Source organism: Schistosoma mansoni, chromosome W, assembly GCF_000237925.1.
Source record: "Schistosoma mansoni strain Puerto Rico chromosome W, complete genome".
Lineage (NCBI taxonomy): Eukaryota > Metazoa > Platyhelminthes > Trematoda > Strigeidida > Schistosomatidae > Schistosoma > Schistosoma mansoni.
Window position 1 is genome coordinate 33,486,107 of NC_031502.1, and position 21,188 is coordinate 33,507,294.

The following is a 21,188-nucleotide window of genomic DNA, read 5'->3' on the forward strand; positions in this document are numbered from 1 at the left end:
TCCAGTATACTTATGTTTTTCTATCGTATAAGTGTTCCACTTTAATTCATATGGATTTTTCTTCTATTTTGAAACTGTTTATTAGCAGATTGTCTATTTTAAACTCTTGAATCCTTTTTTTTTCATTACGCAGGATCTAATTTAATAGGGGAATAAGAGTATTCAATTCACGCCACTAGTAAAGAGTTTATATTTGTACCTTGTACACTAAGTTTTATTTTTTTCAATCGCTGAACTGCATTTCAAGTACAGTTTACATTTAGATTACTGTTTTTCTTAAGTGTATTCGATTTACTTTTTTTCATTCCCAAAAGTCATTTACCCTGGGTTGTTATAATTTAATGTGAATGAAACCAAATTCATATCATTTCTATGCCAGAACAAACATTATTCATAATGTGTTGTTGAGATTTAAATAATCGATTGATAAAATAATAATAACTCCATTTTTTTAATAGTTGGCATAACGATAAGTTTCGCTTTTACTGTGGAAACAGTAGAACACCAATATTTAGTCGTCATGCTTTTTTTTATAATTGACTGGTAAAATTATTAAATTTTTAGCTGAGCCTGTTTTCGCCAAAATGAGTTATATGACAAGTTGATACACAGTATCTGTTTGTGAAAATATGGTCATTTTTATTCAAGTAAACGTGTCTATTTTCAAAAGTGTTAAATACAGTAACAATCGTTTATAATCATCTTATTCACTCGAAATCAGTAGTAATCCATGTCAATATTTCTCTTAAATAGAAAGATTGATTGACTATACATCGCTTTTTTTTAGTTTATTGACATGCATCTATACATCAGTAGTTTTTGGATAAATGATTGTTTTTATGAATTGAAAAATAGTCTTAATATTATCACTAACATCCGTTAATTGACGTGTATCATTTCAATCTATAAATAAACTGTAGGATAATTAACTCAGTGGTTGTATTCTTTCATAATCAAAAAAATGTTAATTACAATAACAGTTATTTAGATGTTTATTGTAGTAATTTGTGTAGTTGTACGATGAATAGAACTGATATTACAGGTAGTGAATCACTTAAAACCAATGAAATAGAAATAAGTAGCCAGTCAACTGTTGTTATTCTTATTCATGCAACCTTAACAGTGTACAATCCCAATGTCCTATGTTAGATTTCATAGTGAGCATAATAACTTCTTTCAAATGTTGTGTCGGGATTCAGTAATAGTTCAAGATTTTTAACTTCATTCTATTGATGATACTGCATAACCTTAATCCGATGCAGTCAATGATAGCTATCTTATTGTGATGACAGTCAGTCATACATAGCGTAAAATCTGGCACGTATGAATGTCGGCTTAAGTTGCTTCACCCCATTAACACGATAAAATGAAATAGTTGAGGTAAATCCCAGAGTAATAGGGGTAGTAACAGTATCAGTGGTAATAGAAAAGACTAGGCACTAAAGGACGATTCGAGAAGTCATGAAATGGGAAACAGATTTATAAAGTGATTTAGGAACTTAGAATCTATAGAATGGCAAATTGATTGCATTTTTACTTCATTGTGGGCGATTTTAAGCCATGTCACTTAAAGTCCCTGAAAATTAGTTACTATCATTAAACAGACCCCAACCAGATGGTCCAACAGCCTATGTCTTCATTAATTGATATCGTGTCTTAGTTTGGCCACCCCTAGCTTTCTTCCAACCTACCGTTAAACTAGCCGTTATCGCGGTAGTCGGTGATCAGGCCTACGTAATACATGTCCTGACTATCTCAGTCGATAAATATTCATTACCTTATGAATTGATTTGACAACTTACCCAATACCCTGTGTGTGGGTTGGAGAAAGCTGGTCGGCGGCCTATGCTCCATTGGGAGTAACAGGCGTAAGTAAGTAAGTAAGTAAGTACTGGTAACTTGAGAATATCCTCTATTTTTATAGGTCACGTCTCATAGGCATAAAGTTAAACAGAACAAATCTCTTCACCATATACTCGTCCTTTGGTTTATAGCTGGACATCTCGCCTACGCCACAAGTGACGCAAGTTGACAAAGTCAGCCAACCTGTCTAAATATATCGTGAGATTTCATCAGACATCAACCCATTTGGCTTGATGGGAATTCTAAGATGAGTTAAATGGTTGACACCCTCGACTTCTCCATCCCCTATCATCAGTTCATGAGTTTAGAGAGACAATAAAAAATTCTGTATGTATGTTTGCGTTGTGAATGTCCTGCACGATATTTGATAAGTAGTGTGTAGATCAGTCCAAAAATTATATACAACAGTATGTCTAATATGGAAGATAAACTTTTCATTGTTTTTTTTTTCAAAAGTGATAAAGCTACTATTCTTGTCATTATTTTGTGTAAATAAGAAAAAAGTTGGAAATAGTGTAAAGACCGTTTGTGGCATGGTACGCACCTTTTCTTTTGTATAAAAATCTATATTTTGTTGTTTTTGTTCTTAGTTATTGGGTAGTAGTGATCAAAAAGCACATGCAGTATAAAATTCATATCGGATAAAAAGAAAATAGAAAAACAAATCACACATAATTTATACGGAAATATCTATTTCCGGTAGTCTGTTTTGTTTTAGAATGTAAGGGCTATAGTTAACATATTACTTCACACTTGACTGGAATTCACTGTCAGTTTTTATAATACTGACTAACTTAAGCTAATGACAAAAACCGCTTTTTTCACTATGTTCATTATTTGATGTAGAATCCAGGTTTACGCTCATACAGCAACAAATTATCAGTAGTGAACTGACTGTCTGCAAATTAATTCACAATAGGATCTCAGTTATATAGTTTAATTATTGGATAGATTATAAAGTAAAATTAAACTCATTATTTAAAATAATCTAAACATGAACTGGTGCATAAATTTAATATCTTACTCTGGTTAGTTAGTCCAAGAACATTTAAGCTATATTCCTATTGTAGTAGTGATCAATGCTTTAGCTGTCGCACAGGAAGTGAAATTCGTATTTTCATTATAAAATAACAAATACCGACTAAAATGTAATGAGCATAATAATCAAGCAAAATTCAATTGAAAAGAAAAATACTAAATCGGTTGATTATCAGGACTGACTGTAAAAGAATAAAGATGACAAAATCTAAGTGGATGGAATCTAATTTGTAATTTTGAATCCTACATATACATCGACTTAGTGGCCTGTACTAATTCAGGACGCGACGATAAAGTTTATGGTTCCCTATCTTTCCTTCAATGGTAAAAGTTGACATCAGTTAGTCATAATCAACATAAATCAAGGTTTAAGCATGTGTTAGCTTAAACTGATATACCACATTAGTAAGATAAATCGTAAACAAGTCGAAATAATGTTGTAGTATTGACAGTGAAAAAATATGGTTCGGAAAGGCAGAATGGTAAATTATGTACAAAGTAATACAAAGACTCTAAATGTAGAGCAAAATACAGAAAAGATAGACTCGCACCATTACGACTGATTCTGGACTGTCACACGACGTTTCCAACCAATGGTCTCAATTGTACCAGTCAGTAAGAAAAAGCATAAACAGTTTTGGTGTCAGAAATCGAGTTCGAAGCAAAGACAAACAAAATAAACATACAAATAACATTTATCCATAATCGACCACAGCCAACCAAATTCCTGGTCGACAGAACAAGCTGTTAGTCAGCTGTGGAGACGTTTTAATAGCCCACATTTTTTTAAAGTTAATACTGGTGATGTGTAGAAAATAATGAGAGCTTCACCACCATCCGGCTGAGGGAATACAGCACTTTCAAAATATTTACCCAGCATTGGATATTTTCAGTGTTTCTTAGGGAAAATATCACAATTTCACTGTGTGTTAGAGTAATTGCAGTGGTAGCAATAATTATATTTCTTGTGTAATCTGTCCTGACAATCGAGTAAACAGCCAATTTTTTTCTTGCATTCCATTTTATGATTATTGTGTTAGTTTGTCTCTTATTATTTAATTCCCATTGGTTTTTACATTCAAATATGAAACTATGTATTAGTATCGGTAATCATCTCGTAACATAAAGGAACTTTGGAAGAAACGTGTAGAATCTTTAGTAAAAAATAATATAAGAGCTCATTTATGTGCGAACATGACTTAGTTTTTAATTAGTAAAATTAACAAAGGAGATACAATAGAGTTGTGTCTACGATGTAAAATATACTTGTATATGTGAGACACTAACACAGTTGTATGTGAAGAGGAAACAACACAATCTATGCTCGATGAGTGATCATAAATCCTCAGAAATCTGGAAAATAAATTGGTGATAGTACTACATTTAATACAAATAGAATACAAAACAGACTTCAATTGAATAAATGTTCTTCAAAAAGATTCTGGTTTTTACACTTTATAGCCTGAATGTATGGGGAAACATAAACAATTTAAAAAGACCAGATAGAGTACAATTAACTGCACTATGGTAACGGTTTATTAGTAAGTAAATTTAATTTACTACTACTATTTTATTGCATGTAATTTCAAAACAACGACGTACATTCAATTGTTCAGTCAATTATTACGTGTTGGATTATCCTCTTGACAACCAGTGTATTTAACATAACAACATAAACACACACACAGCATATTCAAGAACAAAGAGTATTTGACCAAACGACAATTTTCAATAACTTCTTCATTAAGCTCTACAAAATAACTTCATGTCTGCTGTAACACCATAATAATAATAAGTTTGTATTTATAACTGTATAGCTTAATACTCTTTGTTCTCCAAAAAGAAACAACATAATTTTGTCTAGTTACTTACATACATCCTATAAAATGCTCAATTTATGACTTTTATTCAAATTAATTAATTAGTTTCTAACCATCATAGCCTAGATTCATTTCTATGTTCAATAGTTTACAAATAAGCTTTGCATACACATACATACATACATACATACATACATTTTTTTTCTTCATTCATTACAATCTGAATATATTTCATATCAAATATCTTATCATCTATGCTTTAAAAAAAAATTTCATTTATTCCACATCTCAACATAATTGAGTAATTGTTCGGTATACATATCATATTTCTTTTTGATAATTGATTATAATGCATACCATATTGTGAAATGAAATTTAGAATTTATTTTTTATTCTAATCATCACTGAGAATTTCCATTTCTAAGAAAGATGAAGCTTAAACCGAATGGTACTGGGTTCAAATCCCGGAGTGAACATCAACTGTGGGATGTAGGTACATCCAGCTGTGAAGAGTCTTAAAATAGAGCGTCATGGATTCCACTGCTAGCCATTATTCATCTTTGCTTATAATGATTGTAACCTAAGGTAATATCAAGGCAATCCGCACAGGATGCATATTTATCAATAAGAGACTGATCAATTGCAGTCCGAAACATCCAATGCAAAAATGAATTAAGATAGATGTTTATAAATGATTTTTATATACTATCAACCATTTCTATAATAAATTTTTGATAAGTAATACAAATCTAAAGGATCAGAATTTTTTCCTGAAAATAAAAGTCAATAAAATTGAACTTTTCTAAACTGAAATGATTTCATACACAATTTTGTAATCATTCTTTTTCTTACTCTCTATTTGTCTTCATAATGTTCAGAAAAGTGATTTTCTTTTTCGGATTCTTTAATTATGATTGACTGTATATAAAATGATAACATTGAAGATTATCAAGTAATTTTTATAAATAAAAGTACAGTGAGTTAATGGTAGTTAGATATACCAAACACAATAATCTCTATGGGTTTATTATACGTAGTTTTTTATTTACAGTAACTACAAATATGAAATAATATGACGAAATACAAGATATAACAAGTTGTTAAAATGAATTAAATCAATCTATTATGAAATATGTAGATAAGCGAAAGAAAATCCTAACAATTGTTAATTAGTCTGTCACTTAGACAACCAACCAGTAGTTCACAGATTTGACCCATACCCCCAACTAATTTCGGTTTATGCGGCTGTATATAGCATGACACTAACTCAAGGCTGAGTAAATAAACCTGCATTTTATCAGTGGTGACAAACTTGGTTAGTTTTTTTCAACAAAAGTTAACAACTATACTGCATTATTATCACTCCCCCATGTATTTATAAGGCTAAATCTGTACTATTGATCTTATCATCTTGTATTCTCATCAACGTCATTATATAAATATGCCAACAGCTGTATAGCAGTATATGTCATTATTATATGATATCGCAGCTAACAGTTGTAGAGAATGAGAGTTTTAGAAAGTCCATTTTTTCCAAGTCAGTTAAATATCTTTATTAGTATTCCAGTAATAATAATAACAGTAAAAACTATTGTTTAGTAGTCTACATGCACATAAACTTCTAGATATTACTTCTTGACTAGATGAAACGCTGTCAAAATAGATTTTACATAATCTTTACTATTATTTTGATTTCTATCCACGACCTTTTCATATTAGGTTGATGCTATTCGTAAGATTTTGGAGGAAGTGGACAGACCTAATGGATTATTTCTTAATTTTATGAATCCGAATACAAAATCATGGTGTGGTAATGAAGCTGGTCTCTCTGCATTAGGTGATTCATTTTATGAATATTTATTAAAAGAATGGATTCGTACTGATCATAAAGATGTGAAAGCTCTTGAATTATACAATTCTAGTTTAGAATCATTCTTAAAAGTTGGCTTATTTCATAAAAGTCCTCAACATAATTTACTTTATGTTGGCAACTACAAATATGGCGCTATTTCAAATTCAATGGATCATTTGGCTTGTTTTGTTGGTAAGTGTCAACTGAGTTTTTTTATCTACTGATTACCATTGGAACATTAACAAATGAGAAATGTTTGTTAGATCACCCCAATTCTCCTGTACACTTAGCAGTGGTCATCTTATAGCCTATAACCTGATTTCAGTCACCTTACTACTCACCAGGCTTAGCTTTCAACAATTTCTTTTCGTTCTCGAGACCGGAAATAGACACACGAGGGTGGTACTGGAACGATACGGACTTAAAATGATAAAATAACTGAAGAGCTTGATTTCTGAGAAATATCAACAATATTTTCAAATAATAGAAGTTGAGATGGAACAGTCGTATTACCATTAATAAGAATAAGGATCTAAGATCGGTATACTAATAATTTTGTATCGACGCTTGCATGACCTCAATTCGTGTATTTATTCGATAAACTGATGTATACATGCAGGAATTTTAATATTGACACTTCGTGAATTAAGGTTTCTTAGTTTTTTCTTTCTTGGTGTCGATTATTGTTAATTTCATTATTATTACGTCTATCATTTAGGCGGCATGCTCTCTCTCGGTGCATCAGATAAAAATGATCCATGGTTTCAACGTGGTGTTGAAATTACTGATACTTGTAGAAGAAGTTACGATAGTGCATCAACAGGTCTTGGTCCAGAAATATTTTCATTTACTGATCAATCTTCTGCAATCGCGATTACTCAATCTCATAAAATGTATCTTCTTCGACCAGAAACGGTGGAATCATATTTCTATTTATGGAGACTTACTAAAGATCCAAAGTATCGTGTTTGGGCATGGGATGTAGTTCAGGTAACTGTGGTGATTATAAAATTTTGCATAAATTATTAACATTTTTCCATCGTTTCTTTAAATTATCAGATGATACATTTTCAAAGAGTGTACTTATCTCAGCCTCATTTAAATGAACTCATCTCTAATCTAGTAATATCAGAAAACAATTCTAGGTTCTCGTACTGAAATACATATATACCAAGCACCATGCAAATTTCGTGGATCATCATGCATATTCTCTAAATGCTAAAATCGATAACTGAAAAGAACTTAAAAAAACTATACAATAATTTTCAACCATAGAGTTATTTGTTGTTAACATATCAGTAGTTTTTGATCACATTGTTTTAAATATTATATTGACAAGAAATACAAATAAGATATTCTGATAAATTAAAAAAAACAGTTATCTACTGTAACTTAGTCATTCAGTTATTTTATTGTGGACTTCATATCCTTTCGCTCATTTTCTGACCATAACTACTAATCTGATAGAACATATCAGGGTTTTCTTTATACTGTATTTGGTTTTAACTCATTGAATCTGAACGTTGCACCATCTAATTCTGTCTAATCAATCGGGTAGTATGATTAAGACTTACACGAATAATGTAAACAAAAAACGGAGTTAATATATCTGTAATTGACAAAAAACTGGAAATGATTTTATTTACTTATTTATTTATTTGCTAACCACGTTGAATTCAGTTTAACTTCATCAATCCCCTTGGCTTCGATAGGCCCACAAAATTTTGGTTTTTAAATCTTACAAAATTATCGTACATTGATAGTGGACGGTCTTATTTAAAAGCTATAAGTAGTAAATATTTGTTTAAATTAGTTTTTTCAAGGTTAAATTCTCTGGAATATAAAATAGGATCTGTTTGTACATTTAGTTAGGAAATTCGGATGCCTCGTGTATATTATTAGTTCATAGTTGAATGCACCATTTTTTCAAATGATCTGTAAGTAGTGATTTATCAACTCTTGATTCGAAAGAGTATGATAATCCCTTCAAGAGTTTTTGTGTTATGTGTACTGTTATCCGTTCCAACCTTCAGCAAACGGAATATGAAAAAACTAACTTCCACCTCCGTAAAATAGATGTAATGTTTTAGATGTATACTTTATCCTACCAAATAATGTTACATTACATAAATACTTAAAGCGATTGAATTTCTTTGACAAGAAACCCTAAATCTTGGTTTCATAATAGTTGGTACTGACCTGCATCAACACTCGAACTAAGGATAGGGATTGAAGTAGCTGAACGCGTCGACAACTTCACTTGTCTTGGGAGTCTGACCAACCCTAATGCGTAAGTAATGGTGAAGTTAGACTCAGGGTACTAGGGATTGATAGTAAATCGGTTGATGAGGTTGTGAATCTCCATGGACTGAGATAGTTGGGTCACGTATTACACATGCTCAACCACTGATTACTACGGAACACATTGTTGTTTAGTGTTAGAGACAGATGGAATAAAGTTAGGGATGGCTAGACCGAAACGTGGCATCAGTCGACAAAGTCACCAACTTTTGATCTGAGCCATGTTGGTAGATGCAGACTATTTGGTTGTGGTGCACGTGACTATTGTAATCACTGGTTGGATACTCTGTGTGACGTTGACGAGAATCGATCAGAATGGTGTAGGTGTATGCACTGTTTGTCTTCCCTTAAACCTTGAGATTAAACTTACTTTATACCTTTATTTCATATATATATATATATATCCTAATGTGCAATCTTTATTTTAAATATTACTACTATTGAAATAAGTGGTTCTATGAATTTGTTGTTCATGTTGTTGTGCTAGAGAAGTGTGACAACTTGGACCGATGCATATATGTGCCTGATCCTACATTGTAGCTGACTGACTGGCACTAGTTAGAATGGCGTACATCTAATCCTGAAGCTACATGTGGGATTGGAACTAGCTTCATATCCTAAGACAACTGACCCGGTTTTGAATCTCGCAGAGAGCAGTTCCCTTTATCTTCCAGGGTTTACTGTTGACTACTTTCAGCGAACCAAAATCTCGATAAAACGGACACAATTTTGAGGCACCTATACTAGTTGCCACTTCGCAACTTTTTCGGTAGAATCTAATTACTATTTAAAGAACTAGGCACGCATAACATTGATCACTTTTCAGTAATAAACCAATTGTAATGGTAACGATGCATACTTATCTTTTAATTATTTAATTTTATTTAGTTTATTGTTATTGTTTTTTCTATGCTTATATTATTTCAGGCTATTGAAAAATATGCTCGTACAAATGCTGGCTATTCTGGTTTACATGACGTTTACTCTATTAACTCTACTTTAGATGATGTTCAACAGTCGTATTTCTTAGCAGAAACACTAAAATACCTTTATTTAATATTTTCGGAAGATACTTTATTACCGCTTGATAGATGGGTGTTCAATTCTGAAGCGCATCCATTACCTATTCAAAATAAGGTCAAACTAACACCTGGCTAATCATTCGATATCATATTTTTGATGTTGATGATAATAATATCTCCAATGTCCAAAGTTTTATTTTGTGCAAAATCTGTATTGTCTCTCATCCTTTCTGAGTTGTTTTACTTCTGTTTGTTCTCTTCGTAGATTCTATAAATAGGTGCTCTGTTTTCTTTCTATCACAGTGTTTAAACGCTGCTTATGTACAATTACAAAAAGGAAGAAGGGAAAGAAGAAAAGTGTATATATACATATATATTCCCTATGACAATGATCAGGTGTGTATAGAACCTTTTTTTCTTGTCGTTTATTTCACAGATAAGATTAATGTATGCAATTGAATGGGACTAGCTATTTCACAACTTTCCACGTAACATTGTGTTTGCCAGATGAAAACAAAGTAATTCCCAGCGAACCTCTTTCATCTCTCGTCACATTTTTCTTTAAAGTTGTCTTTTCAACTATATCTGTTTTTTTTTCCTTTTTGTATTTACATTGTATCTCTTTTTCAGTCAGACTGTGATAATTTTTCTATTTAATGTCTTATGGGAATTAGATTATAGTTAACTTTTTTTAATCCAAGGCTTCGTGTTCAATATTCTTGTTCCTTTCGTTGATTCTTTCCTTATCCATACTATGTTATTCTGTCATCTAGTTTACTTTCAACCCTTTCACACTTTTCAATAGATTTCTTATTTTTTTTCTAACAACAATATCTGTTTTCTTCCACTTTCAGGTGAATGAATCTCTTCTGCCTATAAACAACATATTTATTTATATTTTATATCTATGCTTTTCTGTTTCGTGTAAATCGTTAAAGATTTTTATTTGTTTGATTGACAAACATTGTCATTCGTACGTTTTCTTAATGAAACTATCATGCCTTGTTTAATGCCACGCATTTGACAACAACATTATAGTCCGTAACCACTAGCATTAACATGGTTCAATGGGCCTAATGTAGTATCATACATGTTCAACAAAAACTAACCTATTCAACAAGCGAAGTTTCACCATATATATAGTAGAGACAGAATAGAAAACCATTAAAATTAAAATTGTGATTGGTGACTTGCCACATGATATTAGTCCGTGATTTCAAGGTATTTGACTTTCTGTTTGGTCAACCTTTAAAGTATGTGATAGTATTGTTTTCTAGTCATCATACAATCAATTCATCACATTGTTTGTGTTCGTACTATTATTTCAGAAAGATATGTGATTTATTTTATTGACCTTTGTAATTTATATCGCATAAAAACCGTCTCTCAGTAACGAAAATAATTCAGATAATGCTAAAACACTATTTGCATCCATAATTAGTATTACTGGTTAATTAGTCAACATAAATACTGAAGTTAAAAAAAATTACGTACCATAAGAATGCGTTTGGACCACATTGATATAAGTTTTTTTAATATGATATTTCTTAAGACAATAGTTATATAATTAAAATAGTTTATCGGGTTTCTGAAGAAAAATCGATTTGTTCTTACTCTCTGCTTACTTCAGTTAGCCTTATTTGATGTCTAGCCTATAGATACATATATTAATATACTATAATTCATATTGTAAAAACAGCATGATGAAATACTTTCTTCCTTTAAATGCTGTTTGTTTATCTTCAGTTTGACGAAGTAATTTTGACATCTGAGATGTATTAAAAAGCATTACCTGTTGATTATTTACGAGATTAATGTGGGCATCAAATTTATCAAACTAAATTTGCGAGTAATATCAAGAAACTATCAAGCTGATTACATAGAATCCAACCTTTAATATTTATAACAGAACTTTGTGGTGTGTATAATGTACCTTTAGCGTTTCTATTCGACAAACATCATCGAAACCTCACTGTGTGATTGAGAAGAAATACTCACGTCACGATTAATAAATATCAAAAACTTCCAGTGCGATTTTTACTTACTATTTAACATTACCACAGTTTTAGGTATATTTTCTCTTTCTATTCACTGTAGAAACAAGGTTTGATTATATTGGAATTCATGTATCAAATATATAAAATGTGGAGAGAAAACGTATCATAGAAGAATAATTGTTTATAAACTTCGGTAAATATCGACAAATTGTAACTAGCTATTGTTTAGATAGGTTTATTCCTAATATTCACGAACTAAAAGAATATTTAAGATAAGTACATGTTGGTTGGCGGCCTATGTTCCTCCACAAGGGGTAACAGGCGTAAGTAAGAAGTCAAGTAAAATGCTTCTACGTGTTATGTGCTGAGAATGCTTTACTATAACCAAAAATTTACTATTGAATAAGATAAGTACTGTCCCATCTATATTAGACAATACATATTTCGTATTATAATTTTAATGAGAACTTGCTATTTTATTGTAAAATAACATTTTAGGAAGGATCTATCGTTTACAAAATGTTGTGAATAGTTGGCTACATCATTATACTCTTTGTAGTAAAGAGATGAACAAATCATTAATGTAAATATGTTCAACAGATAAATGGGATAAACCAATCCCATTTTAATTTAATCTTAAATATAAGGAAATAAATGTGTTATACATTTTTGATATACCATGATAATTCATTTTACTACACTAAGATCAATAACTCTTGACGATTCCTGTTTCCATAAAATAAGAAACCAAGTAATGAAACTTTCAAATCACTGTACAGCATAGGTTCTAAATATTTCAATGAACTTTCATGGAATGGTCCAAAAGAGAGTTTGGGTGGATACTGAAATTTTAGGTAGATTCTGTAACATTCCAATAACTTTAGAAACACGCGCTTGACATATTCACAAGCAACTTGCGCTAATTGATGTCAGGAGACTTTTTTTTTCTGAACTAAGAGTATTTACTTCCCCCCTCCAAAAAAAAATCAATACTCACCATTTGTGATAGTACACATTTCATCACAGTTTTGGATGTTCAAAACCTCTCTAAAAGTCCTGCTCTTCATCTTCCTCATTGTTTAGAACTACCTCAATTTTTTGCACTGATTATTTCCTCTAATTCAGGTGATCAACAGTTGCTACTTTGAAAGTACAACAAATCGAAACGTTTTGTGCTTTCATTTATACAAGACGTCAGTCGCATTCCTTCCTGTCTTTGCATCGTTTCTGTATTATTAACTCGACCCTTAGTCGATAACGACCATATTGTCAACGTTCATAAAACTTTAATAATAATACACTAACGCTTTACTAAAGAAGTAGCTGTTAGAAAAATGAAACCAAATATATTTTACTACCATCGTGAGTAAAAATTTTTTTGAATAAATCAACGAAAAGGAACGTTACAAAATTATACTTTCAGATGTTCCAAAGTTATTTGAATACTGATTTTTTCTAACAACCCTCAAATATCTACGTTATTTTCCCAATCAAACAGATGACAGACAATATGCACTGTTAAAAACTCCTAGAGAAGAGGGTTTTGCTCACATCTGCACGTCTACAATAATTAAGGCCGAAAGGTCAACATGATTTTAGTAATGACATTTCTTAGTACAGCACATTGGAATGAGCGAGTCAAATGTTAATAAAGTAATAAGACCAGTGAATAATAAAACGAAGATGAACGAATTGAAATGTATGTCATCAAATAGTCCTGTATTCATTGATAAACTCAAATTGTATGCTACGAGTTTTGAACATAATATAAGAGTATCAGTGATCATTTTTCTACACTATAATTAAAGCTAACACTTTTAATTTTACATATACTTTATGAGTACATACTTTGTTATCGTTATTGTTTGATGAGATGGAAATAATCACAGTTACACCTGTTGTTTTGAAACTTTCGTTTATATTTTATGAGACAAGTAACCCAAAGTTATGTGAATATATTCACTTATTTTGTAGCTGCTAGCTTTAATTCACCAAGTTGCACTCATTAGTTGTGTTATTTTGTTTACTGATACTTATTCGGTAAGGATTTGATCCGCACTCTGCTGAAAGAAACATGTTTCCAGAAGTGAAAGAATAAAATTTCTTAAAACGTCAACGGAACAGTTAGTAAATACAATTCATTTTGTCAGTCTCTCTAATACATTCACAGAAGAAGTGATTGACGCTGTAAAAAAGTAACTAAAAGTTTCTAAAAGACACTCCACAGATACGCTTATCAACTTACTGCTATGATTTATTGTGAAGAACTTTTTTCAAAGTTAACAAGATGTCGTCATAAATTCTTATAGCTGTCAAAACGTATTTATTCATTAAAAAGTTGATCACAAGACTAAATTAAAGTATTAATTTCAAAGAAATAATAGTTAGATGCATTTTATTTTTGTTATTATTTTACGAATTAAGATTGTTCATAGTCTACAAGATTTATCGATCCATCCAAAATATGTAATTTTGACTACAATAATAAATAGAAAGTGACGTCAATTTACGTGGTTCCTTTCCATGTTTACTAAGATATTTTACGATATCTTTCCAAAGGTAAGGTTACGTACAACTTAAGCAATAATTGACCAGATTATTGTGAGTAGTAGTCTTTGATTGTAATTCCTTTATTATTAATTAAAAAGAGTATCAGTAATAACAGTCTTTTAACCAACCCACTTCGATTAACCACAGCCATTTCAATAATTCAAAATCCGAATAAATAGATGTTTTGTATTAGGAGATGCCTGAATTAGAGTCTCACCCTCGACTTCAAGATTCCAACTTCTAAACATCCTAATACTTCAGTTCTACCTCTTGAGACTTTCGTTGAGTTTATCGAGCTATTGTCAAAATACGAAACTTGTATTGAAAAGAATAAATAATTATGCTCCTTCAGAGTGACAGACAGTAAGAGTACCTTGGATATTGAGCCAGGTCACCATTTCCTCTCCAAAAATTAACATGATTTCCATTCACGTTACACATGACCACAACTCTTCTTAGTGCCTGAAATCCTTACTGAAATGTCAGCATTATCTAAGCCAATACTGCGCTAGGATTTTAGAATCAATTCAATTACTGATTGTTTTGATGATGTGATAATGTAGTACGTTCGATAAAACCGGAAAAGCTTTTTGTGGTAAAATATTTACATATTTTAGGCCTCGCTGATGATAGGAGTTTGACTCACGCAAAAGTTTATGCTATCTAATTTCCAATTGCAATTACATGGCAGAAGCAAATCAATTACTTTTGTAAATATCGTGTCCATATAGACAGACCTAGCCATCTGTTAGCTCGTAAGTTTCGAGCTGCCTCGTTTACATATCTGCAGTTGGTTCAAATTCAGGTTTAAGTTAAAAATGATATGAAACTGTAACAGACAGGTGAACAGTTTATACCTGGATGTCTATGGTCTAGGTTCATATACTGTTCGCCACAATGGGCAACTTTCCTATCCTTTAAAACCATTTTTCAATGAGGAATGGTGATACTTTTCCACCTAACCTTTCTGTACAGTTCCTAACAGTCTCATTTGTTTAGCTGATATGTTAATGAAAGGCCAGGGGTCAGGTGTCTTGTGCAAAATTTGTCTCAAGGAACAACTGCGGGTAGAATATAGCAATAATCAGGCTTTTATGGATGCTCCGTTGCATATTGCGAAGCAAATGAGCTGATGGTTTATATATAATACACTAACTTTCTCTCTTTCTTGAGATAACAATATTGTCTGCAATTAGTAAACACTATTTATCGTAGCGTTATTTAGAGTGTATTGTTGATATCAGTTTAAGCCTCAGTCCGGAAAGAGAAGTAAGCTGGGTGGCCTATGTTATTTCTAGTAATGATGGTCTCTCAGCTGATCCAACTTTTTTAAAAAGGGTCTATAGATGGGGTTTCAATCACATGTTGAATGAACTTTATTGGTCGGTGATTATATGGCAATGTCGTTAGTCAGCTAGTGAGTAATTTTTTCTGGGCTTGCAAACGTTTTTTTTAAATGTTCTCGTAAATTCTCTATGTTGATAAACAATAAAAATGAGGGCATATCGGATTTAAATTAATGACTTAAAAACTGTGATCAAGTCTCCTCTGATCCGTTTACATGACAAGGGATATATACTTGGTTTGCCCAGTCTATTGTCATACAGGGGCTTTACCATTTCGAGAATCATCTTAGCCGGGCTTCTTTGAATCTCTTCTAAAATTTTGCTCTCTTTTTAGGCAGAGACGAGATGTTTGTATACAGTGCTTGAGTTTACTACAACCGAACACTGTAGACAAAGTCAAAAATGTTTAAGCATCGATATAGCTAAAGGCTCTTCGTATTTATCGTTGGGTTCTGAAACTTTCAGCGGCTATCGCACGGCAGTATAAAGTAGTTTTTTAAGTCTTAGCTAACGATGGCTTTTAAGTGATTGTGTGTTTAGACGACAGGCAGCTTAGTGTGATCCACTGTATATGCATCGGTATCTTGATGGCCAGTATGCATGATAATGCACTTAGAAGCATTTATTGGCATTTACCGAATTCTATCCAATTCAGATAACTCCTTCAGATCACTTTGAAGCTCTTAACTAGGAAGGGCAACACTGTCTCCAAAACTGTACTCTGAAGCACTCCGCTAACCATAACATTCCAGTTAACCAACATGACGTTCACCTGTACTGTTAGTTGGCGCCCAATTTGAAAGTTCTTTGTCCACATAAATATGTTGCCTCCGATTCCCATACCACTTATCTTGTATGGCAGACGGTCGTCAGGAACTTTTCAAAAGCCATGAATTAGTTAATACAGGTTAGGTCTATTGATAACTTTCGATTTTTAAGAGCACATCAAATTTTATGGGATACAAATAAGTTTATGAGACATGAATAAACTGTCTTAGAAGCATAATGTTTTCCAAAAGAATTCTGTTTTCGTTTAAACACTTAAACAACTCCTGACAAATAACATTTTCCGAATTTTTCAGCAACCACGCTGGTTAGGCTTACGGCTTGATAGTTCTCGGGTTTGTGTCTCGTAACCACTTTGAAGATAGGACTTACTATGGTGTATTTTAGTAATCTATTTTGGGTTATAGATTGATCAAAACATATGCTTGAGTGATTTAGTATGAAAAATTTCAATTCCTTTAATGATCTAGGATGCATTTTATCGGGTCCCATAGGTTTGTCGATACCAATATAATAATAATATATTTCTGACAGAGCAGGCATACGGAGTTTTCACAGGCGTGAACCCAAGGTACATTGATTAACAGATATGATGCGCCTCAAGCAGGGTTGGTAAATAGATACAATTGATAAAAATCAATGGCAGTACATCTTCACAGATTAACCAGCGATTTAGTAATGTTTTTATATTACTACTGTACTATGAGTACACTTTTTATGATCTACTTCGAGAATGGTATCGCTCACATGTGTCCAGACTAAAGATATTGATTCTTTTTATAGTGTATGAGGAGGTTGTACGAATCGAAGTGGAGTGCGTCTCTGCTGAGCCACAGTGGGGAGTTTCTCAGACTTCTTGGCCTGCTCTAACGGATATGAGACGCAATAACTTTTATGTACAAACTTCTGAACATCCCCGAAATTGTCTTATTGGGGGTTCTGGCTCTATCGTCTGGTCCACTGATGATAAATGTATAATTTTTTGTATATTGACGTTTGGTCTGGATCATGGTAATACATGGTTGTTGATAAAATTCAGATCAAAGACTAAATCTACGTAGTCACTCTTACCTAAGGGTGACGTATAATCGAAGTTCGTGACCTCATCCTCACATTGTGTTGACATGATATCTAGTGAGGATGGTTCGGTTTCCGTATCGTACCCAGTTGCTTCTGTCTTATGTTGTGCTGTGATACTTGCGATAGCCGTATTAACTAATTTTGTTAGAAATAATTTTACAACTCAATCCTCAGATTTTCACAGTCTACCTCAGGTGCGTTAAAATCTAAAATTGAGAACATGGACCACTAGATGACCAAGTGTTGGAATCGCCCAACAAGATCTCATTTTCCTTAGAGTTTGAAATGCGGTAGATCAAACCAGTCAGAAGCACTTTTTTTGTACATCAAGAGGAAACAGACTAATTCACACGTCCCAATTTCATGGGATATGTTATTGATAACAGTAAAAAAGACAATGTTTCTAATGCATAGAGCTACTACTACTCACCTGCGCTTCTGGGTTTTGTAGGCTGTTACCTATGTAAAACTCTCAAAATCAACCTCCTTGCTTTCTGTGGACTGCGACAGCCACGTTTCTGCAACTGTAATGATATTCAGCTTGGTAGAGTCTATCTGTACATCCAGCTTCAACCACATGTTCAGCACGTCCAGGAATTGGTATAACATATCCGACGATCATTCAAATGGCTTCGTGCTTCATTAAAAAAGGCTTCTATATCATCCTCTGTTCTAAGGTTATTCTCGCCAACATCTTTGAAATGGTCCGCCAGAGTTAAGTCTCTACGAACAAAATTTCTGTCTCCTTTCAGTTTATGTCTCTTCCATTGGGAGTCTGAAATACCACTTTCAGTAGCCTGATTTGGTTTAGTTCAAGTACGTTTGGCTACCTATTCTATAAACCTTTGAACAGGTGACTTTGGAGATATCTTGAAACATATCCTGAAGTCATAGTACGTCCTGAACTTTCATACACCTTTACTCTTTTGAAGATGACCCACCTATCACAACGATCAAACTACGGTTTCCCAACTACCGCTTAGAAGAATGATCTGTATTTAACGATACAGAGTCGTTTCCTATTTTCGGTTTATACCCAGTCACCAGCTTTCGACGGAGAATCAATCTCAGTCACGTTAGATACACTCTGATATCTTGGATGGTTATCGAAGACTTGTGCGACTAGATTATAGTTTTATTTGCTAGAAACAGACCTTGTCTTCCTATAAGGTTTTCTAGGCGCTTGCTGGGCGCTGTTATTTAGAAGGTGGACAGAAGAAACTTCGTTTCCTAATTTTTCACTTGTGACAGACCCCTTTGGAGTCGACCCTTCCTCCTTTGGTCTATGTTAGTCGGTCAGCTATGAGTTTAATTGAGGTGCTGACGAAAATGCGAGTATCGTCTAATCTATCTCAATTACGCTTGCTAATGTGCTTTCAAGCAGGTATACAACTGAAATGGCGTCGGATAACAAGCTGTTTGAGGCAGCTTCGGTGATATGACCACACGCGTTCAGTTTTAAAATATCCATTTGAAAGCCTCATGTGTTGCGTTCGTTCGAGCTTCGCAGCACCATCTTTTGCACTCATGGAATTTCATAGAGATTTCCACTGTTCGTTTTGTGCCTTATTCTGTTTGATTCATATAGTCGCTTACATACATTGAAAATAAAAAACACGAATAAGGGCATTAGCAAAGAAGGAATGCGAGAGGATGAGCAAAAAAGTGCATGGGAACTTTCAGTGACACGATAATTTATGGACGAACCAATCAGATTTACAATAACAGGTCTTGAATTTTAGATCGAAATTAACTCAATCATTTGGATAAATAAAGTTCTGGCATTATAGACTATGTTATTCGGTGATGAAAACCATAAATGTGATTTCTAACGCTAAATATCAACTGTAAATAAATATCCTAATTCCTTAAATTGGTTTATAGCCTTCATGTAGTCCTTGTTAGTAGATGGACATTCCCAAGGTCTTTTTAGAATCACTCAAAGATCATCCATAAAAACAGCCTCATCAAATACTTTCATTCTTTCTCAAGTGTTAACTCTACACTAACAATTCAGATGTCCTTGAAACAGTGAACGATCACATTTTCAGATTACCTTGTCAAAGTTAACCCGCAACGTTCAAAGGTTTTGAGGGATGGGGATTTTCGACATAGTTAAAGATGAAGTATGAATTATACTTATCTTTCATCTGACAATAAAGGTCCATATACAAAATACGCAACATAGCTCCATTATAATCGTACCTGATTCAGGTTTGATAATCCTTACTTCGTAGTTATGATCATAGGGTTTTGTGTAAAGTTAAAGTCTAAAAATCAGGAAAAAGTGTTTGTGAACATATGTACTTCTGAGAAAGTGAGGGATCATCCTTTCTAAACGCTTTTGTAGGTCCCAATCCCAAAGGATTTAACTGAGGATGAATTAAGATTAATACTTAATGATATTGATAACTCCCCACCCTTCAAAGTCCCAATGTGCATTGGAGAACCGCACGCTGAAGTCGATTCAGGTACTGTATTCATACTCTAGTTCCTCCAAGTCCATTTTTTGTACTATCTTTATGAATATTTTTCTAAACGAGACCCTAATGTAGTCCCAATAAATTATGCGTTCACTTTTAACAAACAGATCGCTTCATATGTATGCATTCAGTGTTACTAAAAGTTAGTGATATAATAGAATAATTAGTATTTCCCTCTCTTATTAAAATTGTGACATTGTAAACTCAGGTATCGCTTGGACACTACTGGGGTTACAGTGTTACGTATTTGGTTTCTTTAGTGAGAACCAAATACCTAGTTGATCTGCAATATTCATTAGTTTAAAGTACTATTTAACCCACAGGTTAGCGCAGTATATTCGTTCCTTTAAATTCTGATAAATATTGCACTAGTAGAGAGTATCGGTTCACAGTTATTCGGGTGGCCTAGACCACCATATAAACTGTTCCTGAAGTTCGAATCCCATGGCAGACACATGTTGTCCCGGTTGTTTTGTTTCGACGGCTTTGATCTAATCACTAAGAAAAGTTGAAATCAGTTCACCAGCCGATGGTTACTTAATATCGTAACAGTCGGCTTCGTCTCAGTCTTAATATATCGAAGATTCCACAAGTATTTGGGGTTTGACAACGCCTTAACCAGTAACACCTGTAATCGAAACGTGCCCATTCAGTGGAATCAGAAGTTAGAAGCGAAGAGTTTCGAAGGTGTATTTGATAGGCTACCAATATATTGAGAAGTGACTGATCTAAACTGCCTAGCAGTTGTAGGCGAAGTTGAACACAGTGTTCCCACTCGTGCGGATGCGTGACGGAGCGCCTTCAGCTAGGTGTCTCCTTTAAAACGAATGTGGCCAGCATCGAATGCCAAAAACTTACAGAGCTATCGATTTTGGGGATTTATTTACCACTACAACATGTCAGTCGTTAACTATTTCCGAGCTATCTTGTATAGTTTTGTAATTTCAATTTAGAGCAAAGGTTTTTAAGACAACACAGAGCATTGTCAGTGTGTAGTCACTTGGGCGCTAATCAGTCCTTTAATTTTCATGAGTTTTATAAATAAAACAA

At 33.1% G+C, this 21,188-nt stretch overlaps 2 protein-coding genes across 2 annotated transcripts in view; both read left to right on the forward strand.

Moving 5' to 3' along the window:
• Smp_018150 (putative mannosyl-oligosaccharide alpha-1,2-mannosidase) overlaps positions 1-10,179 on the forward strand; it is a 52,698-nt gene extending 42,519 nt beyond the window's left edge. The window contains exons 9-11 of the mRNA XM_018789440.1: positions 6,441-6,765; positions 7,292-7,563; positions 9,802-10,179. Of these exons, the coding sequence (XP_018654884.1) occupies positions 6,441-6,765; positions 7,292-7,563; positions 9,802-10,032 (828 nt within the window). The 3' untranslated portion in view covers positions 10,033-10,179. The remainder of the gene's footprint in view (positions 1-6,440; positions 6,766-7,291; positions 7,564-9,801) is intronic.
• A 9,628-nt stretch (positions 10,180-19,807) lies between these two features.
• Positions 19,808-21,188, forward strand: part of Smp_018160 (hypothetical protein) — a 62,900-nt gene continuing 61,519 nt past the window's right edge. Inside the window, exons 1-3 of the mRNA XM_018789442.1 lie at positions 19,808-19,869; positions 19,905-19,972; positions 20,006-20,126. Of these exons, the coding sequence (XP_018654885.1) occupies positions 20,090-20,126 (37 nt within the window). The 5' untranslated portion in view covers positions 19,808-19,869; positions 19,905-19,972; positions 20,006-20,089. The remainder of the gene's footprint in view (positions 19,870-19,904; positions 19,973-20,005; positions 20,127-21,188) is intronic.